The sequence below is a fragment of the Pristiophorus japonicus genome, chromosome 17 (genome assembly GCF_044704955.1).
Source record: "Pristiophorus japonicus isolate sPriJap1 chromosome 17, sPriJap1.hap1, whole genome shotgun sequence".
Lineage (NCBI taxonomy): Eukaryota > Metazoa > Chordata > Chondrichthyes > Pristiophoridae > Pristiophorus > Pristiophorus japonicus.
The window spans coordinates 129024679-129047903 of NC_091993.1; the positions used below are offsets into that span (position 1 = coordinate 129024679).

Here is a 23225-nt window from a genome sequence, read left to right on the forward strand (position 1 = left end):
CCGTGGCTGCAGTGTGTACCATCTACAAGATGCACTGCAGCAACTCGCCAAGGCTTCTTCGGCAGCACCTCCTAAACCCGCGACCTCTACCGCCTAGAAGGACAAGGGCAGCAGGTGCATGGGAACACCACCACCTCCACGTTCCCCTCCCAGTCACACACCATCCTGACTGGGAAATATATCGGCCGTTCCTTCATCGTCGCTGGGTCACAATCCTGGAACTCTCTCCCTCCCTGTGGGAGCACCTTCACCACACGGACTGCAGCGGTTCAAGAAAGCGGCTCACCACCACCTACTCAAGGGGCAATTAGGGATGGGCAATAAATGCCGGCCTTGCCAGTGACACCCACATCCTGTGAATGAATTTAAAAAAAATGAACTGACCCATATTTCCCCAGATTATCCTTCTCTCCATTTCTAAACAGAAGCATCCCATTGGCTACTGTCCAGTCCAATCGCACAATTAAAATATCGAAGGACCATTGACAAATTGTAATATGACACTCGACTACCTCCTCTGACTTACTGCAATTTCCCAGGGTCAAAACATATCCACCTCGACTCCTGTTCATTTATCAGCATAAATTATTTTTCTACCGTTATGTAACAATTGTTTCCCATCCTTCTCACCCGAGACCTTTACAGTCGGTTGAGAGAAGGGACTTTCAATTCATCACTTTGTGTTGGATTCAAACACAGTTTCTGGAGGCGAAAGTTAACCCACTGTCCCATGCAGTGCCCTGAGAGACACCCTCAAAGCCTCCCTGGTAAAGTGCGACATCACCACTGATGGCTGGGAGACCCAGGCCGAAGACTGCCCGGGGTGGAGAAAGTGCATCCGGGAGGGCGCTGAGCTCTTCGAATCCCAACGCCGCGAGCGTGAAGAGGTCAGGCGCAGGCTGCAGAAGGAGCGTGCGGTAAATCAGTCCCACCGCCCGCTTTCCCCGACGAATATCTGTCCCACATGTGACAGGGTCTGTAGTTCCCGTGTTGGACTGTTCAGCCACCAAAGAACTCACTTCAGGAGTGGAAGCAAGTCTTCCTCGATTGCGAGGGACTGCCTATGATGATGATGATGTAGTGCCGAGAGAGAAGCTTTACAGACAGGCGTTTGGCGGGGTTGGCGTTAGCTATGGGACCAGTAATCTAATGGTAATCCACAGAATGAGATTTCCAATTCTACCATGGCACTATGAGAATTTGAATTCAGTTTTAAAAATCTGGAAATAAAAACATCTAGTCTCAGTAAAAGTGACCTGACTGGTTCACCATAGAAACAAAGAAAATAGGTGCAGGAGTAGGCTATTCGGCCCTTCGAGCCTGTACCACCATTCAATAAGATCATGGCTGATCAACATCCTTTAGGGAAAGGAACCTGCCGTCCTTAACCGGTCAACCTCTTAACTGCCCTCTAATATGGGCCAGCACTCGCCCCACCCCCCCCCTGCCCTACCTTGGGCAGGTAGGGATGGACACAGCCCAAGAATGAATAAAAAGATGGTCATGACTTGAAGAGCAGTTTCTCAGCCTGAAACCCATGCAGCAACTCCAACAACAGAATTATATCATTTTTACACCACAAAAATAACCGTCAGGAGATTACCAGACTGTATCTTAATTCTTCTGGTCTGAGAGGCATTTGTTCTGGGCTTCTTGCTGCAATAATCTACTCCCACATCAATCCTTCAACTTTCTCAATGTCAGTTTTACCTCACTTGCAATCATTTGCATATAGTCCTTCAGGTTGTCAATGGCAACAGCCAATCAGAGATGGTTACGCCCCTTGCTGCCCTTGAAAACCCGATCTGGTTTTCATCGTGTTGCCTGCGCTGCCCACCTGGAGCCATGCCGTGACAGTGCCTTGGTGCCACACAGCCGCAGAATGGCCAGTCACTGCTAGCCCCCTGCTGCGATGTGTAATAATAGTCAAGGAATCCAGAACAGTTCAGGTTCCATGCCAAACGCAGCCACATTAAAAAGAAGCACATTTTAGTCACAGGCTATTTTCACACAGATTGGTTTAAAGGAATGATTGCAATTCAAAGCAATGTTAACGAGACCCAGACTACACACTGGGACTTTCTAAATATCCCCATCTGTGCCATTGTTTAATGCTCCCGAGGTGAGGTTCCCGGTGTTCCATGTTTCAACTGGACACGCTGTCCAACAGGTGACCAGGACACAGGAACCCAATTTTCTGCTGGGTCTTGGCCCAATGTTTGATTGGGGCCCCGAGATCGATAATCAGCTGGGGAGTCATTGCAGCCAGCTCCTTGCAGGCCGCAATTACCTGCTGAAAGGACCAGATCATCGGGGGTTCGAAGAGGTGGCACTCTGCCAGGTTTGAAGGTGAGCACGAGATTCACTCACTGCACTGGACTGAAAACTATTCCAAAACAATCAACAGCTTATTGAGACTTTGTGTTTAATGTGTCAGTTAATGATAGTGCCACTGATTCTCCATCACTGGTTCTGGGCAAGTCTCCTCACTACATCAACCTCAACAATATTAAAAGCTGTGGTCCTGCTCCTGGACCAATCAGGAGAGCAGTGAGGAAACACTTCTTCAGGTAAAGGGTGCTGGAAGTGTGGAACTCTCTCCCACAATGAGCAATAGATGTCAAGGTATTATAGGGTATGGAGCCAAGGCGGGTATATGGAGTTAGGTCACAGATCAGTCATGATCTCACTGAATGGCAGAACAGGCTCAAGGGGCTGAATGGCCTCCTCCTGTTCCTCCAGCTCAAATTCTTTTCTTTCCCAATAAGAACAGATTTGTCTTCATGATTCAGTATCTCCAACGTGGCACCCTTGTTGCTGCACTTCTCTGAATCCTTCTCACTCCCAGTACGCTCAATCAGATTGCCGATTGCCGGTGAACACCACCGTGCTCAATCAGATCGCCGACTGCCGGTGAACACCACCATGCTCAATCAGATCGGCGACTGCCGGTGAACACCACCGTGCTCAATCAGATTGCCGACTGCCGGTGAACACCACCGTGCTCAATCAGATTGCCGACTGCCGGTGAACACCACCGTGCTCAATCAGATCGCCGACTGCCGGTGAACACCACCGTGCTCAATCAGATTGCCGACTGCCGGTGAACACCACCGTGCTCAATCAGATTGCCGACTGCCGGTGAACACCACCGTGCTCAATCAGATCGCCGACTGCCGGTGAACACCACCGTGCTCAATCAGATTGCCGACTGCCGGTGAACACCACCGTGCTCAATCAGATCGCCGACTGCCGGTGCTCTACCAAGGGTAGGAAGACCATCATTGTACAAGGGCAGCCCTCAGTCTCTGGGTCTAAGTTGAACGATCCACCTAGGTGGTGTTGGGGATATGGGGAGAAGGTGGGTGGGATTGGGGGGTGGGGCGGTGGGGGGTGGGGAGGTGGGTGGGTGGATCCAAACTGGGCGGATGTGTTGGGTCTAACAGCCTTTTCCTGTTCCTGAAAATGATTCCTACTGTTACTGCTGACTGGATTAAGTTGCGTTGTTGTGTGTCCTGGATTAATACTGGCGGTGCCCCTTTGATACGCCGCCATGTATAATCACCGTGGTCACGGATCCACTTTGCTGATGTGAAGCTCGAGCCACGACATCTCCAACATCTCTCAAAAGGTTCACTCTATCTGCCTCACAAGTTATAGTGTGTTTGACCAGCAAAGCTTCACTCTGTCTCTGCAGCTTCAGTGAAATAGTTGTGGAACTTGTGGCATTTGCCTTGAGCAATCGGAGCCAGACGTTGGCAGCCAGGGCCCCACGACTGTTTTGAGAGAAAAACAGCTTCTTTAAGCCGCTTCCAGCTGCAGTGGCTTCTTGCTCTCCCAATCCTCTCCCGAGTTCCACAAACTTCTCCGGCCGAGAGACAAGACCCCAACCTGCTCCCCCGCTCCGGCAACGCTGCTCCCGATCCCAGCATGGAGAGGTGTGTAAATCTAACCGTGTGCGAGTTCCTCCCTCACTCATTCATTCCCTTTCTCACTCACACTCATCCTCCCTCACCCCCACCCTCCGTCTCTCACATGCGCCCTTGCCCCCTCATAGCCTCCCTCACACGCTCGTTCCCTCCCACCCTCAGTCACCCCCTCCCCCACACACCCCCTCGGCCTACACTTGGCACCGTGATGTGCCTGGGTTGGGGGTCTCTGTCTGTACATCGCGCTATCACTGCTGCACAGCTTTTTTAATACCCAGCATTAGTAAGAAGCAAAGAGAGAAAGCCGGGGGTTCCGTTACATGCCCGCACTCCCCGATTGTTCAGTGTGATCGCGAGTCACACAGACCAGAGTGGTCCCGAGTCAATCCTCGGCCTGGGCTGATTTAGTCGAGCAGGGCGGTGGGAATAGCTGTGTTACTAGAATTAGCTCAGCAATGCTAAGCTCGGGGAGTTGGAGACTGGCCTGAGCAAGATCTGACTTTGCCATGGTGCCTACAGTCTAATACTCTGCCATGCTCACTACCTAAGCTTGCCCTTGGAGAATGGCCACTTGAAGAAGTATCCAAGAGCTTGTGGAACTATATCCCAGCAGCAGTCGGCCATTCGGCCCCTCGAGCCTGCTCCGCCATTCAATAAGGTCATCGACCTCAACTCCACTTTCCTGCACTGTCCCCATATCCCATGATTCCCCGAGAGTCCAAAAATCTATCGATCTCTGTCTTGAATATACTCCACGACTGAGCCTCCACAGCCCTCCGGGACAGAGAATTCCAAAGATTCACTGCCCTCTGAGTGAAGAAATTCCTCCTCATCTCAGTTCTCAATGGCCGACCCCTTATCCTGAGACTGTGACCCCTGGTTCTAGACTCCCCAGCCCGGGGGGAAACCCTCCCTGCATCTACCCTGTCAATCCCCCTCAGTATCTTACATGTTTTAATGAGATCACCTCATTCTTCTAAACTCCAGCCAATATGGGCCCAATTTACTCCATCTACATCTATCGGTATTGAAGTATTTGTGTCAGCCAAGGGAGCAGAGTTTTGAATCTTGACCTCTCCGATTTGAGAGTTGGGACATGCTGTAAGCCTTCGGGAAGCACATTATCTTGCCTGAACAGGACCAGCAGTTGGACTTACATGTTATGGCATCTACTGCTGAGCTGGGCCTCCGTGCCATGCTCTCTCCCTCCCGGTGAGCTGCCTGCTCTTCGAATGGCGCTGTGTCCTCTCTCGACAACACGTGATCTTTTCTGCCTTCATCTTCATCGTCTGCAACAAGAGTGAAGCTAACTGTCACAACCAACACCACTAAAAGCAGATTATCTGGCCATTATCACATTGCACACAGCAAGCTCCCACAAACAGCAAAGTGGCTGCCATGTTTCCTACATTACAACAGTGACTACAATTCAGAAGAACTTCATTGGCTGCGAAGCGCTTTGAGGCGTCCTGAAATGCGCTATATAGATGCCAAGTCCCTCCCTTCAATTATGTGTAGGTGAGGGGTGAGAGATGAAAGGGTGTTTAAATTGACCTGTGGCTGGGTGAACCGGTTTGATACAAGAGCCCACAATAAAGTCCAGCTGGGCTTCGAAGGGAGACAGATATTCTACGAGACAGATGTTTACTAAAGACTACTCTGTCCTTATGATCCAAAATATCAAAAGGAATCTCCGTGTAAATTTTTAGATTATCCATCAATGTTTCCCCGATCTTTTTTGGGGGGTGCAGCCCATTCAAAGTTCCACGCAGGCGTGAAATTTCCAATTTGAAAGCCGTTCCCGAGCTGCTTGGGATGGACAGGCAGCTGGCCAGCTTGGAGGGACGGTTGTTCATCAGCGATCCCTATTTATTACCAAACCGTGCCAATTCGGCAAGAGCAGCAATACAAATGCTTCACTAAAACCAAAGTATTTATACCAAAAATCCTCCGCCTTGTCTCTCATAAGGATGAATAAACTCTCACACCAGACAACATCCGAGAAGAACCCAAACGTCCATTTGTAGAAAACAGATAAATTCTAAAAACAGTCTATTTGTTCCGTGAAACTTAGGATAAACACTAAATACCCACAACTGTGACTCTCAGAAACCATCAGCTCATCTTAAAACCGTTTTGCCTCAGGTTCGTTTGCAATTAACAGGAGGAGAAAGTTATCAGTTTGGGAAATACGATCCATCGCACCCCTTTGAAATCTTTCCCCGATGGTCCTCAGTGAAGCTGGTTACCACAGAAGTATCCCTTAACCCACCATTGTTACCGGATATGTTGTATGATGTATTTCCCTCATTTGAATAGGGTCATACTATACCGATCCACCCGTCAGTGGGCGGGCATGTCCTGTGCCCGGCCCCACCGTGAGGAAATGTGTCTGACCAGGTCCTGCCCCAAGCCTCAAACCGCAACCTCGCTCAGCCGCAAATTCATCCGTTAATGGTCGTAGGACCAGCGAATATCCGGACCCAGCTCTTTAGGCTCAAACACAGAGGAGAAGGTTGGACAATGTGTGGAAAGATGGCCGCACCCACAGACTGTTCCGGAAGGCAACTTGAGGCTTTCACCGCTGGAGGGGAGACAACTTGGACTTGGGGCGGAGTTGGGTGAATCAGGTCTGCTTGGAAACATTTATAGAGCGATACAGGGGGCAGGGTGGGAATGGAGAGACAGGGGGAGGGTGGGAATGGAGAGACAGGGGGAGGGTGGGAATGGAGAGACAGGGGGAGGGTGGGAATGGAGAGACAGGGGGAGGGTGGGAATGGAGAGACAGGGGGAGGGTGGGAATGGAGAGACAGGGGGAGGGTGGGAATGGAGAGACAGGGGGAGGGTGGGAATGGAGAGACGGGGGAAGGTGGGAATGGAGAGACGGGGGGGAGGGTGGGAATGGAGAGACGGGGGGAGGGTGGGAATGGAGAGACGGGGGGAGGGTGGGAATGGAGAGACGGGGGGAGGGTGGGAATGGAGAGACGGGGGGAGGGTGGGAATGGAGAGACGGGGGGAGGGTGGGAATGGAGAGACGGGGGGAGGGTGGGAATGGAGAGACGGGGGAGGGTGGGAATGGAGAGACGGGGGGAGGGTGGGAATGGAGAGACAGGGGGAGGGTGGGAATGGAGAGACAGGGGGAGGGTGGGAATGGAGAGACAGGGGGAGGGTGGGAATGGAGGGATAGGGTGGGAATGGAGGGAAACGGTGGGAATGGAGGGATAGGGGAGGATGGGAATGTAGAGACAGGGGGAGGGTGGGAATGGAGAGACAGGGGGAGGGTGGGAATGGAGAGACAGGGGGAGGGTGGGAATGGAGAGACAGGGGGAGGGTGGGAATGGAGAGACAGGGGAAGGGTGGGAATGGAGAGACAGGGGGAGGGTGGGAATGGAGAGACAGGGGGAGGGTGGGAATGGAGAGACAGGGGGAGGGTGGGAATGGAGAGACAGGGGGAGGGTGGGAATGGAGAGACAGGGGGAGGGTGGGAATGGAGAGACAGGGGGAGGGTGGGAATGGAGAGACAGGGGGAGGGTGGGAATGGAGACAGGGGGAGGGTGGGAATGGAGAGACGGGGAGGGTGGGAATGGAGAGACGGGGAGGGTTTGAATGGAGAGACGGGGAGGGTTTGAATGGATAGGGGGAGGGTGGGACTGGAGGGATAGGGTGGGAATGGAGGGAAACGGTGGGAATGGAGGGATAGGGGAGGATGGGAATGGAGAGGTCGGGGAGGGTGGGAATGGAGAGGTAGGGGAGGGTGGGAATGGAGAGGTATGGGGAGGGTGGGAATGGAGAGGTAGGGGGAAGGTGGGAATGGAGAGGTAGGGGGAGGGTGGGAATGGAGAGGTAGGGGGAGGGTGGGAATGGAGAGGTAGGGGGAGGGTGGGAATGGAGAGGTAGGGGGAGGGTGGGAATGGAGAGGTAGGGGGAGGGTGGGAATGGAGAGGTAGGGGGAGGGTGGGAAGGGAGAGGTAAGGGGAGGGTGGGAAGGGAGAGGTAGGGGGAGGGTGGGAAGGGAGAGGTAGGGAGAGGGTGGGAAGGGAGAGGTAGGGAGAGGGTGGGAAGGGAGCGATAGGGGGAGGGTGGGAAGGGAGCGATAGGGAGAGGGTGGGGAGGGAGAGATAGGGAGAGGGTGGGAAGGGAGAGATGGGGAGAGGGTGGGAAGGGAGAGATAGGGAGAGGGTGGGAAGGGAGAGATAGGGAGAGGGTGTGAATACCAGGATGGGGATAATTTGGGTGGAGGAGGCTTTGTGAAGCTCAAACTCCAGCAGAGACTAGTTGGGCCGAACGGCCTGTTCCTGTGCTATCAATTCCCTGTAATTCTATGTGATTATGTGTCTCACCTCAGCTTTCTGCAGATTGAGGCTACACAAACTGCTGGATGTTTGTGATTTCTGGTTATTTATCTGTTTTCTGTTCCAACGCTGAGATTTGTGGAACGATGACAAAAGGGCAAATAAAGCAGTGTAAATGGGGAGGTTGTGTGTGAGCAGTGACTCACTTAACCTCAAGCATGAGTCTGAGCCTGAGGCTGTCTGAATCCAGTCTCCAGGTGTTAATACACACGCCGCTGTTAGTTATTAACCCATAGTTGGGGAATTGCACAGAGCACTTGCAGAGTCTAACCGGAGCTATTTCACCACAAGGATATCAACACAACTAAAACTCAAAATGCCGGAGGAGTTAAGATAGGATAGAATTGGAGAAGAGAGTTCGACCCATTCAGCTGTCTCCTCTGATGAGCCGTGTAGAAACTTGCTTCACTGACCCTCTCTAATTTATCTAATCTCCAAGGGGTAGTGACTAGCTGCCGGCAAAACTTCCAAGGGCAGGTTAGTCTGCAGAATGGGAAAAGGTGAAAAAAGAATAGGCGTTGGAGGACTCCTTCAACCAAAGGACATTGACTGATGGAATAAGTTGCCAGGGAATGTGGTCAAATGGTAAACAGCTGTGTTTCAGGAGAGAGAAGGGGGATATATTGAGAAGGTGGGCAGGTGGGTTTGAGGGATATGGGGACAAGGTGGGTAGGTGGGGTTGGGGGATATGGGGAGGAGGTGGGTAGGTGGGGTTGGGGGATATGGGGACAAGGTGGGGTTGGGGGATATGGGGACAAGGTGGGTAGGTGGGGTTGGGGGATATGGGGACAAGGTGGGTAGGTGGGGTTGGGGGGATATGGGGAGGAGGTGGGTAGGTGGGGTTGGGGGATATGGGGACAAGGTGGGTAGGTGGGGTTGGGGGGATATGGGGAGGAGGTGGGTAGGTGGGGTTGGGGGATATGGGGACAAGGTGGGTAGGTGGGGTTGGGAGATATGGGGACAAGGTGGGTAGGTGGGGTTGGGAGATATGGGGAGGATGTGGGTAGGTGGGGTTGGGGGATATGGGGAGGAGGTGGGTAGGTGGGGTGTGGTGATGGGTAGGTGGTCGGTTCCCTCCACTCATGATCCAGTTGGGTTTTTGCAGCAATCTGGCAGCTTTCACACCCAGTGTGTCTGGTATTAGCTTAGAAACTGCCAGATTTGCTGATTCACTTTCACAACAGCGGGACTTGAACTCATGACCTCAAGATTGCTAGTCTAGACCTGCAATCAGCAGCCTAAGGTAACATGTACCACCTCTGGTGCAGAGTCACACGCAGCAGGACTGACAGCACACAAACCAAGCCCTTGCCTGTCCAGAGCCCCGATATTGAGCAGTGAAACTCAGTCAGGCCTGGGGACATCGGCAGGAACCTGTGGCCCACCTGGATCTGGGATCCTGAACTGAGCTGGGATTCAGTGCTCTCTCTCCCTGCTCCAACAACAACTTGCATTTATATAGCGCCTTTAATGTAGTAAAATGTCCCAAGGCGCTTCACAGGAGTGTTCAGACAAACATTTGACACAGAGCCAAACAAGAAGAAAGGAGGGCAGGTGACCAAAAGCTTGGTCAAAGAGGTCGGTTTTAAGGAGCATTTTAATGGAGGAGAGAGAGGTAGAGAGGTGGAGAGGTTTATGGAGGGAACTCCAGAGCTTGGGGCCCAGGCAACAGAAGGCATGGCCACCGATGGTTGAGCGATTATAATCAGGGATGCTCAATTAGCATCATAGAACAGTACAGCACAGAAGGAGGCCATTCGGCCCATCGAGTCTGGCCGGCTCTTTTGAAGAGCCGTCAGTCCCGCTCCCCCGATCTTTCCCCACATCCCGGCAATTTTTTCTCATTCAAGTATTTATCCAATTCCCTTTTGAAGGCTACTATTGAATCAGTATCCACCGCCCTCTCAGGCAGTGCATTCCAAACCCTAACCACTCGCTGCATAAAATAGTTTTACTTCTACCAAGGAAAGTCAGGGGATACTGTCGGCCGGCAGGTTAGTTCCAATAAAAGGACTCTGGTAAAACAATTAAAAACTATTCAAACCCAAAAACTTTATTGTCTCCATGCAGGGCTAACTGCCCACAAGTGGCATGAGTGAAATTGCTGTTGAAACCTGACACTGGCACACAGTGGCAGTGCCATTCGATGGGTCCACACTGTGTGTCCACACTGTGGGTAAGGGGATGGTGACAGTGCACTTACACACATCATGGTCAATTGTCCAGCTCACCAGGTCCACCTCAGGACAGCTCAGGCCCACAACTGTCAGTTGTCTGATGGATCAACGACTGACCATCATAAGAACATAAGAAATAGGAGCAGGAGTCGGCCATTTGGCCCCTCCGCCATTTAATAAGATCATGGCTGATCTGACCATGGACTCAACTCCACTTCCCTGCCCGCTCCCAATAACCATTTATTCCCTTATCGCTCAAAAATCTCCGCCTTAAATATATTCAGTGACCCAGCCTCCACAGCTCTCTAGGGCAGAGAATTCCACAGATTTACAACCCTCAGAGAAGAAATTCCTCCTCATCTCAATTTTAAATGGCTGGCCTCTTATTCTGAGACTATGTCCTCTAGTTTTAGTTTCCCCTACGAGTGGAAATATCCTCTCTGCATCCACCTTGTCAAGCCCACTCATTATCTTATAAGTTTCGATAAGATCACCTCTCATTCTTCTGAACTCCAATGATCCTTCTTGGGGCTGGGGTGAGTGGGATATTTTGGGCATCAAGATGTTTGTGAAATGATACACCTGATGATAGAAGCTGGAACCCCCCTGTGGAGAACCAGTGAACCCAAAATCCAAACTAACCGCAGTCCTGTACCGACGATTGACCAGCAAACGGACAGATCGAACCCTCACTGGGCAAATCGGCTGCTGCGGTTCCGGACTACACTTCCAATAGACTTCATTGGCTGCAAACTGTTTTGGGTCATCCTGAGGTTGTGAAAGGCGCTATATAAATGCAAGTCTTTTTTTAGGTTCCTTCCTGCTGATTTCAGATGTCCTAACAAAACAATGTTGTGACCCAATGGGGCAGTCCTGGCTGCACAAGCAGCAGGAGGCTGCCCAGTGCTCTCTGTGCTGGTAATCCACTGGTTAATGGCGGCAGAAATTCGGCCGCACCGCAGTTGGGCCGGTAACCCAGGCCGAGTGGTAATTTTAGCGCCTCCCACTCAGAAATTGGTCAGAATCGGTCGAAGAGCTGACCGGGGCGTTAAATCAGCCGTTGCTCACCAGAGCTGGCGGCGGGTGGGGAGCATAATGGAAGTTTAACCGAGCCGTTACACATGCACTAATTCAGATCCTGGGAAAAGCCGAGTCTTAAAGGCACGGCACAGTTACGCACCCAGTAAAGTTTTCAGAATCGCTCGTTTTCCCCCCGCACTGTTATGTCTGTCTGTCGCTGCAAACTCGGAGGCTCACGCTGTGTGTAAACATTGCACTGACTGACCTCCGAGGGAAGTGCTTCCTCAACCCTTTAAGTAGCCGCCAGTTAACGATTCCACAAGCCTGGACCCACTGTTTTTTCAGACACTGTTCTTGGCAGGCGTTCGATGAGGCGGCCGCACTGGATTTACTGACCAGGAATTGCACCAGGAACACGTCAGGATCAGAGTGATTGTCAGCAGCCGGGTGCTAGCGGTTTGCGCCCTTGGTGAGCCTCGAATGAATTTCCCGTCGGGAGCGCTAAACGCTGCACTCCCGGTCGCTGAGCTCGAACGCTCCCATTAATGCCCCCTCTGGCCACTAACTGAGGCGTTAGACAACCAAGAATCTAGCCCACGTGCTACACTTGTACACATGAGCTTCTGTGTCGGTCTTGGGTCTTGCCAGACCGTACCAGAGCTCCTTGGACTTGTGTAAAAGGGGCTTTGACTCTGTCGGAGTGCGTGCGCTCCATATCGGCCCAGCAGAAACTCTTCCTGTGCGGGTTCCTCTGTGGCTTGGGTTGGAGCCTCTCCAACATGGGGCTGGGTCTCTTCCTGCGTCAGAGGCCTCCCCCCGGCCCCCGTGGACCAAAGTGTGCCCACGCACACTGAGTGAGTGTCTGAGGGCTTTATATGTACGCGGTGTCCCTGAACGGGAGTTCCTGAGGGAGCAGTAATGAAGGACTGGGGCCTCCCAGTCATTGAAAAAAGAAAACACATTTACAAAGGAGGTATTTAAGGAGCCAGAGTAGCCTCATGGAGCCAATCGAGGTGGAAGGGCGTCAGTCCAACCAACATATGAGAATTATCCTAATTGAGATGATGAAATGAAATCATGAAATGTGCGCAATCATGAAGGGTGAAGTATTTGATCTCCTGGATCAACACTTTCCCTCGCACTCCCAGACAAGATACAAGAAAAGGCTTGTGTTACCAGTTCACCCTCTCACCTCACCATGCAACCTCTCCCCATATCAATCTTTCTTGTTTCTCTTTTATCAATACTTCTTCTGTCTTCACTCCTCTCGTTTTTTTCTTAAAATTCCAGACATGTGCTGCATCCACCCAGTCCCTTCCCCCTCCCGCTCCTCCCCATATCCCCCGTCCCCACCCCACTGCTGGCCAAGAACGGGGAAACACTCATCAAGGACACCGAGGCTGTCAGGGCCCAATGGAAGGAGCACTTCGAAGATCTCCTCAATCGAGACTCTGCCTTTGACTCGAGTGTTCTCGACTCCATCCTGCAGCATGCGACCCGCCACCACCTCAGTGAGACCCCAACGTTACACGAGGTAGGCAAAGCCATAACACAGCTCAAGAATAACAAGGCTACGGGTGCGGATGGAATCCCTGCTGAGGCACTGAAGTATGGCGGAGAGGCGCTGTTGGCGTGGATATATGATCTCATCTCTCTCATCTGGAGGGAGGAGAGTATGCCGGGAGATCTGAGAGATGCGGTGATGGTGACCATTTTTTTAAAAAGGGGGACAAGTCCGACTGCGGCAACTACAGGGGAATCTCCCTACTATCAGCCACTGGGAAAGTTGTCGCTCGAGTTCTCCTCAATCGTCTTCTCCCTGTGGCTGAGGAGCTCCTCCCGGAATCACAGTGCAGATTTCGTCCCCTACGGGGCACAACGGACATGATCTTTGCAGCGCGTCAGTTGCAGGAAAAAGCGCCAGCCCTTATACATGGCCTTTTTCGATCTTACAAAGGCCTTTGACACTGTCAACCGCGAGGGTCTGTGGAGCATCCTTCGCCATTTCGGATGCTCCCAAAAGTTTGTCAACATCCTTCGCCTGCTTCACGATGACATGCAGGCTGTGATCCTTACCAACGGATCCATTACAGACCCAATTCACATCCGGACCGGGGTCAAACAGGGCTGCATCATAGCTCCAACCCTTTTCTCAATCTTCCTCGCCGCCATGCTCCACCTCACAATCAACAAGCTCCCTGCTGGAGTGGAACTAAACTACAGAACCAGTGTGAAGCTGTTTAACTTACGCCGCCTCCCGGCCAGGTCCAAGATCACCCCAACCTCTGTCGTTGAGCTGCAGTATGCGGATGACGCCTGCGTCTGTGCACATTCAGAGGCTGAACTCCAGGATATAGTCAATGTATTCACTGAGGCAAATGAAAGCATGTGCCCTACGCTCAACATCCGTAAAACAAAGGTCCTCCACCAGCCTGTCCTCGCCGCACAGCACTGCCCTCCAGTCATCAAGATTCACGGCGCGGCCCTGGACAATGTGGACCATTTCCCATATCTCGGGAGCCTCTTATCAACAAAGGCAGACATTGATGCGGAGATTCAACACCGCCTCCAGTGCGCCAGTGCAGCCTTCGGCCGCCTGAGGAAAAGAGTGTTCGAAGACCAGGCCCTCAAATCTACCACCAAGCTCATGGTCTACAGGGCTGTAGTAATATCCGCCCTCCTGTACGGATCAGAGACATGGACGACGTGCAGAAGGCAACTCAAGTCGCTGGAGAAATACCACCAACGATGTCTCCGCAAGATCCTGCAAATCCCCTGGGAGGACAGACGCACCAACATTAGCGTCCTCGACCAGGCCAACATCCCCAGAATTGAAGCACTGACCACACTCGATCAGCTTCGCTGGGCAGGCCACACAGTTCACATACCAGATACGGGACTCCCTAAGCAAATGCTTTATGCGGAGCTCCTTCATGGTAAATGAGCCAAAGGAGAACAGCGGAAACATTATAAGGACACCCTCAAAGCCTCCCTGGTAAAGTGCGACATCACCACTGACACCTGGGAGACCCTGACCCCGCCCGAGGTGGAGAAAGTGCATCCGGGAGGGCGTTGAGCTCTTCGAGTCTCAACGCAAAGAGCGTGAAGATGCCAAGCGCAGGCAGCGGAAGGAGCATGCGGCAAACCAGCCCCACTGACCCCTTTCCTTGACGAATTTCTGTCCCACCTGTAACAAGGTCTGTGGTTCGCGTATCAGACTGTTTAGCCATTAAAGAACTCACTTTGGGAGTGGAAGCAAATCTTCCTCGATTCCAAGAGGCTGCCTATGATGTGCGGTGAATGGTTTGAACTGCTCCGTTGAATGTTTGGCCTGCTGCGAGGTTGGCTTTCAAACCCACTTTGATGACATGGTTAAATCACTCAACACCTCCGTTGCTTTGAGGATTGTACCGAACAGTAAGGCGATGCTCGATAGCATGTGAGGAAATCCTGAACTGGTCGGACACAAACTGTGGTCCATGGTCAGTGATTGTGACCTCTGGGAGGCCCCACTTCATGAACATACGCTGCAGAATAGTGACGATTGTTGATGAGGTCACTGAACTTGTAGTGATTTCTGGTCATTTGGAATGCAGGTCATGTACTACAACAAGAAAACGCTGGTGCTGTGGAGCTGCTTCAACAGGACCGAAGATATCCAACAAGTTGTTGCCATGGAATGGGCTTCATTGGCGCTGGTCGGATGTGTGTGGCCTTCTCGCTCAGACTGCAGGTTTCGCAGTGAGTCGAGCTCCTCGATGCGAGTGTCAATCCCAGGCCACCATACTGAATCTCAACATCTCTGCCTCATGAGGACAATGCCAGGGGGGCCATCGTGTGCCAATGAGAGAACGCGCTGTTGAAGGGAATTACTGCTGTATCACCACGAGCTAGCCGGTCATCATTCCAAATGGAAAATTAATCGCAAAGTCTGTGGAATGTTTTCAGCTCTTCTGGAATTTGCTTAGGCCACTCTGTCTGGAAGAAGTGGCTCACGTGCTGGAGCGTAGCATCACGCTGTGATTCGGTTTTGAGTTCGTCGCAGGAGACAAGGTTTGTGATGGACTGAGTGATGATCAACATGACGTAGTCAGCTGTGAACAAGTCAGCACCAGAGTCCGAAGCAGGTGTCGAGAGGCTGAGCATGTCAGCTATGTGGATGCGACTGCCAGCGATGTACTGTACATCAAAGTTATACTGACAAAGGGGATCTGACCATCGGCTGATTCATAGTGGTCTGTGCCCAGATCCAGTTGGAGTGAGTGGCGTAGTTAGCGCTTGGTGATCTGTATGGAAGATAAATTTCCTGCCAGAGGTAAATATGCCAGCGTTCACATGCGTAGATGCAAGCGAGTGCTTCACGTTCCTCTGTAGAGTATTTACGTTCTGCAGACAAGAGCGTGCGAGAGGCGAAGGCGACTGGGTGTTCCAGGCCGTCAATCCATTGCGAGAGCACAGCACCCATGGCGGTGCCTGATGCATCTGTGGTGACGTATGTAGTGACATTGGATCAAAGTGCGCGAGGATAGGAGGGGATGTGATTTTCCCATTAAGCGTGGCGAATCCCTGAGCCTGGGAATCTGTCCATTCCCAAGTGATGTCCTTGCACAGCAACTTGTGAAGTGGTTCGGCAATGTTTGCGTAGTGCGGGACCAACTTCAGATAGAAGTTGCAAGTGCCGAGGAATGATGAAAGTTCTTTGACGTTGGTAGCCTCCTGCATTCGCTGGATCACGTCAATGGTGTCAGACACCTTGTGCTGTGACTCTGTAGCCCAGAAAGTTTATTTCTCCAGCAGCGAATGTACACTTATCGGCATTAAGGGTAATGTTATGTGTAGCAAGTCTAGCCTTAACTGCGTGAAGCTGGTCATGTTTTTCCATTGTCCATCCATGGACGATATCGTCAAGCAGATTGAGGGCTCCCTCTATGCCTGCTAGCATAGTAGTGACAATCTTCTGAAATGCACTTGGTGCAGAAGACAGTCCGTAGGGCATGCGTCGATACTGATACAGACCATCATGTGTCGTGAGTGCCGTGAGCGGTTTGCTGTCCTCCGCTAGGGGTATTTGCAGGTAACTGCGGCGCATGTCGAGTTTCGTAAAAACTATTGAGCCGTGGAATTCTGAAGACAGTTCATTGATGGTAGGAAGAGGGTACTTGTCGGGGATGATGGCCTTGTTGACCTCTTTCAGGTCGATGCATAGGCGGATCTCCACATTTTTACGCCAACCAATGACTAAGTTCAAGATCCAGGGTGAGGAATCGATGCTTTCAATGATTCCCCGAGATTCGAGTCGCGTTAATTCTGCAGATACTTGGTCGCGAACCGTGAATGGGCGACGGTGAAGTTGCTGCCTAACCGGTTTGACGGAAGGGTCAACGTGGGGCTGATGGCAGAATTTTGTTGTCACTCCAAACCCCGTGAAGATTGAGGGATACTGCTCGTCAGAGTCCACCGTGTACACAGGTTGGGTCGTAAACTTTGAACCCAAGCTTGTCAAAAAGGTCAACACCCATGAGGCTTCATCCCTTCGCGACGTAAAAGGAAAAGTTCTCCAATGTTATGTCCTTGTAGTATATAGGGACAGATATCACCCCAAATACCTCAATTTTGGAGTCGGAGTACGCATGTACAGTGGAAGTTGCGGGCTGCAATTGACAGTGTGTGAAGTGGGTTTTGCCTCGCTCAATATGGACACTTTCGCTCCAAGGTCAATGAGAAGGCAGCAGGGCGTGCCATCAATGTTTTCCTCACAGTCCTTGAATTTGCCCGAACCGATGTGCGAAATGTCACTAACGATGTAACCCATACTGGGTTCATCACTATCGAGGTTATCCACATGTGGAATGTGCTGTGATGAGCGACAGACACTAGCAAATGGTTCATTTCACCACATGCAGAGGATTTATTGCCACGTGCAGGGCAGTTAGGATTCTGCTGAGTGTGATTTGTCCCCACAGTTAAAGCAGTGGAAGTTCAGCCTGCGATCCGTAGTGGGTGGCTAAGTACTAGCCCTGGGTCTCTGCTGTGATTTCTGCTTTGGAGAAATGCCTTGCACATGGGCTGTAGCTGCAGTCTGCTGCACAGAGGAGCAGGCGATCTGATCGCTTTTGAGTCGGAAAGCGCTGATTCGATTTGGATGGCCAAATTAGTTGCTTTATCCAATGTCAATTTGTCATCCTCCATTAGCAAGCATTCCCAAATGGGGGGGGGGGATCATTGTTTTATCAATCATTTGATCTCTGATGATTTCCATTGTGAGTGCTCCAAAGTTACACGTAGCACCCAGTTCAGTTCATGAAATTATATGCTGCTTGATTGGATGACTGTTCCCATGCCCCCCTTTGATGAAATTTGTATCTCTCCATCATGATACTTTTCTTTGGCCCAAAATATTTCTCTAGGGCGCTTACCACTTTGGCATTAGACTCTATACCTCGGGAGCTTACTATCAGCAAGGGCAGACATCGATGACGAGGTCCAACACCACCTCTAATGTGCCTGTGCAGCCTTCGGTCGCCTGAGGAAGAGAGTATTCGAAGACCAGGATCTTAAATCTGGCACCAAGCTCATGGTCTACAGGGCTGTAGTGATACCCGCCCTCCTGTATGGCTCAGAGACATGGACCGTGTACAGTAGACACCTCAAATCGCTGGGGAAATACCACCAATGATGTCTCAGCAAGATCCTTCAAATCCCCTGGGAGGATAGACGCACCAACATTAGCGTCCTCGACCAGGCCAACATCCCGAACATCGAAGCACTGACCACACTCTACCAGCTCCATTGGGCGGGCCACATTGTTCGCATGTCCGGCACGAGACTCCCAAAGCAAGCGTTCTACTCGGAACTCCTACACGGCAAACGAGTCAAAGGTGGGCAGAGGAAACTGATCGCTTTTGAATCGGAAAGCACTGATTCGATTTGGATGGCCAAATTAGTTGCTTTATCCAATGTCAATGTCAATTTACAAGGACACCCTCAAAGCCTCCCTGATAAAATGCAACATCCCCACCGACACCTGGGAGTCCCTGGCCAAAGATTGCCCTAAGTGGAGGAAGTGCATCCGGGAGTCTCGTCGCCGAGAACATGCAGAAACCAAGCTCAATCAGCGGAAGGAGCGTGCGGCAAACCAGTCCCACCCACCTTTTCCCTCAACCACTGTCTGTCCCACCTGTGACAGAGACTGTAATTCACGTATTGGACTGTTCAGTCACCTGAGAACTCACTTTGGGAGTGGAAGCAGACGCAACATGGATTCATGAAGGGGAAATCATGTTTAACTAATTTACTGGAATTCTTTGAGGATATAACGAGCATGGTGGATAGAGGTGTACCGATGGATGTGGTGTATTTAGATTTCCAAAAGACATTCGATAAGGTGCCACACAAAAGGTTACTGCAGAAGATAAAGGTACGCGGAGTCAGAGGAACTGTATTAGCATGGATAGAGAATTGGCTGGCTAACAGAAAGCAGAGTTGGGATAAATGGGTCCTTTTCGGGTTGGAAATCGGTGGTTAGTGGTGTGCCACAGGGATCGGTGCTGGGACCACAACTGTTTACAATATACATAGATGACCTGGAAGAGGGGACAGAGTGTAGTGCAACAAAATTTGCAGATGACACAAAGATTAGTGGGAAAGCGGGTTGTGTAGAGGACACAGAGAGGCTGCAAAGAGATTTAGATAGGTTAAGCGAATAGGCTAAGGTTTGGCAGATGGAATACAATGTCGGAAAATGTGAGGTCACCCACCTTGAAAAAAAAACAGTAAAAGGGAATATTATTTGAATGGGGAGAATTTACAACATGCTGAGGTGCAGAGGGACCTGGGGGTCCTTGTGCATGAATCCCAAAAAGTTAGTTTGCAGGTGCAGCAGGTAATCAGGAAAGCGAATGGAATGTTGGCCTTCATTGCGAGAGGGATGGAATACAAAAGCAGGGAGGTCCTGCTGCAACTGTACAGGGTATTGGTGAGGCCGCACCTGGAGTACTGCATGCAGTTTTGGTCACCTTACTTAAGGAAGGATATACTAGCTTTGGAGGGTGTACAGAGACGATTCACTAGGTTGATTCCGGAGATGAGGAGGTTACCTTATGATGATAGATTGAATAGACTGGGTCTTTACTTGTTGGAGTTCAGAAGGATGAGGGGTGATCTTATAGAAACATTTAAAATAATGAAAGGGACAGACAAGATAGAGGCAGAGAGGTTGTTTCCACTGGTCGGGGAGACTAGAACTAGGGGGCACAGCCTCAAAATACGGGGGAGCCAATTTAAAAGCGAGTTGAGAAGGAATTTCTTCTCCCAGAGGGTTGTGAATCTGTGGAATTCTCTGCCCAAGGAAGCAGTTGAGACTAGCTCATTGAATGTATTCAAGTCACAGATAGATAGATTTTTAACCAATAAGGGAATTAAGGGTTACAGGGAGCGGGCGGGTAAGTGGAGCTGAGTCCACGGCCAGATCAGCCATGATCTTGTTGAGTGGTGGAGCAGGCTCGAGGGGCTAGATGGCCTACTCCTGTTCCTAATTCTTATGTTCTTATGTTTCTCGATTTCGAGGGACTGCCTATGATGATGAGACTCCGTGTCTTCGATTTGGCCAAAGATGCGCTGGCCTTCGGTGGCAAGGCAGTGGATAAATATTGCCCAATGGTGAGCTGGTGTTACATTGTCACCGTCTAACCCACCCGCCATGATGTACGTAGAAAAGCTTTTTATCCATCTCAGCCATGGGATTGGAGGGTCCCTGGTTGTGGAGAGGAAAGGTGGGAGGATAGGAAGGACAATGTGAGTCATCCTCGTCGCCAAATTATGTTGTGTGCGTAAATAAACAGACTAACTGAAACAGGAGTGGTGGAACTAACTGCGTCCTTTGCAGCATCTCCCATAATGGCGTCCAAATCCAGCATGTTTACAGCAGGTGTGAATAGCCCCCGCAGGGTCCTAATGCCTGTCTCGTGAGGGTTCGAGTAACCAACAGAGTATGAACACAATAGTGGGGCTGGAGGAGATTACAGAGACAGGGAGGGGCGAGGCCATGCCAGGATTTGTAAACAAGGGGGGGAATTCAGGAGAAACCCAGAGAGCGGTGAGAATGTGGGACTCGCTGCCACAGGGAGGGGTTGAGGTGAATAGTATCGATGCATTTAAGGGGAAGCTGGATAAACACATGAGGGAGAAAGGAATAGAAGGATATGGTGATGGGGTGAGATGGAGAGGGGTGGGAGGGGGCTGGTGTGGAGCATAAACCCTGGCACGGAGCGGTGGGCCCAATGGCCTGTTTCTGTGCTGTACATTCTACGTCAATCTTCCAGAGGGGAATCGCTAGCAGGAATGGTTGGTGTCACGCAGCTGAAAGAAAGCATTAACACCAAGCCAATGCAAACCATCAACATTACACTACAGGTTCGAGGATATAACTGCTCTGCTCTCAACTTCAGCTTCGTACTGAGTATTTATCTGCCGCTGACTGGTAATCAGTGGGATTGAACACCGAGTGTGACAGCACAGGCTAAGGTGGTTTGGGTAAGATGATAGCAGTACTCCTTGGAAAGCATCTGGAGATAGTGCCATAGAATTACAGAACGGTTACACCACAGAAGGCCATTCGGCCCATCGAGCCCGTGCCGGCTCTCTGCAAGAGCACCTCAGCCAGTCCCACTCCCCACCCTTTCCCTAGGGCCCTGCTAATGTTTTTTCCTTCAGGCACCGGTCAGGTCACTGGGCAGGCCACATAGTTCGCATGCCAGCCACGAGACTCCCAAAGCAAGCGCTCTGCTCAGAACTCCTTCACGGCAAATGAGTCAAAGGTGGGCAGCAGAAATATTACAAGGACACCTTCAAAGCCTCCTTGATAAAGTGCAACATCCCCATTGACACCTGGGAGTCCCTGGCCAAAAACCAGTTCGCCCTAAGTGGAGGGAGAGCATCCGGGAGGGTACTGAGCACCTCAAGTCTCATCGCCAAGAGCATGCAGAAAACAAGCGCAGGCAGCGGAAGGAGCGTGCGGCAAACCAGACTCTCCACCCACCCTTTCCCTCAACAGACTATCTGTCCCACCTGTGACGGGGACTGTGGTTCTCGTATTGGTCTGTTCAGTCACCTAAGGACTCATTAAGAGTGGAAGCAAGTCTTCCTCGATTCCGAGGGACTGCCTATGATGATGAAGAAGATGGTGAAGGGTGCCGGACCAGAGAGGTCCAACTGTAGTAAGACTGACCCGAAAATAACGATATACATGTTACAACTCGGAGTCCCAATCCAGTTGCCTAAGTGAGGAATCGAGGGATGTGGGGACGGGATGGGGAAATGGAGTTGAGGTCGACGATCAGCCATGATCTTATTGAATGGCAGAGCAGGCTCAAGGGGCCGAATGGCCGAATCCTGCCCCTAATTCTCATGTTCTTATAAGAGGCTCTCTCTCCGCCAAGGTGTGCAGTGTTTATTAATTATTGTCAGCCAATGTGCAACATCAGTTTGATGTTTAATGTGACAGAGTTGGTAAGAGAAATCACTCATGGTTTAATATAAATGTGCTCTTTTTAATTTTTTTGTTTTAAAAAGTGAGTTTTAAGAAAGGAGTTTTCTCAAACTTAGATTGTCAACGCTTGTCCGTTCATTCAACCCTCATCAACGTTCCGCATGGACGCAAGCAATTAATAAAAATGGCACACTTTAACAGAGTGCTTCAACAGCTCGAAATTCTTTATAATTAAGAGATCCAGTCAGTGCCTTGTGACCGGAGGCACCTTCCCCTTGATTTATGAGTCCCATTCCTCTGCTCCTCGCAGTGATTAGCACTTCGGAGTTACGGAAACATCTAGTCTGCAGACATTCCCATTCCCACCTGCAATCTCTCTCTCTCTCTCTCTCTCTCTCTCTCTCCCTTTATTGTCTCTCTCCACAACTGATACTATAGTCAATGCTCCTTTAAACGATTTAATGTAAATGGTGTTGTGTCCGAGTTCCATATCCCCCCTCCTCGCTGCACCCTATGCTGGGCTGAAGTCAGGGGGCTTGATTGCACGTCCCTGCGTTTACAGTGTGGGGGGGTGGGGGGCACATTGGAGAGCAGGCAATTAGGAAAACAAATGGTATGTTGGCCTTTATTACACGAGGATTTGAGTAGAAGAGTAAAAATATCTTACTGTAATTATATTGGGCCCTGGTGAGACCACACCTGGAGTATTGTGCACAGTTCTGGTCTCCTTTCCTAAGGAAGGATTTATTTGCCATAGAGGGAGTGCAACGAAGGTTCACCAGACTGATTCCTGGGATGGGGGGATTGTCCAATGAGGAGAGATTGAGTAGACTAGGCCTATATTCTTTAGAGTTTAGAAGAATGAGACATTGAAACATGCAATATTCTTACAGGACTTGACAGGTTAGATGTAGGGAGGATGTTTCCCCCGGGCTGGGGAGTCTAGAACCAGGGGTCACAGTCTCAGGATAAGGAGTTGGCCATTCAGGACTGAGATGATGAGGAATTTCTTCACTCAGAGGGTGGTGAATCTTTGGAATTCTCTGCCCCAGAGGGCTGTGGAGGCTCAGTCGTTGAGTATATTCAAGGCAGAGATCGATAGATTTTTGGATATTAAGGGAATCAAAGGATATGGGGACAGTGCAGTAAAGTGGAGTTGAGGTCAAAGATCAACCATGATCTTATTGAATGACGGAGTAGGCTCGAGGGGCCGAATGGCCTACTCTTGCTCCTAATTTTTATGTTCTTATGAACAGCCTCC

General features: G+C 50.8%; 1 protein-coding gene across 1 annotated transcript in view; it reads right to left on the reverse strand.

The window, feature by feature from the left end:
- The window catches only part of mdfi (MyoD family inhibitor), a 107964-nt gene that overhangs the window by 51503 nt on the left and 33236 nt on the right, over positions 1-23225 (reverse strand). Inside the window, exon 2 of the mRNA XM_070859500.1 lies at positions 5087-5218. Coding sequence (XP_070715601.1) covers positions 5087-5218 — 132 coding nt within the window. The remainder of the gene's footprint in view (positions 1-5086; positions 5219-23225) is intronic.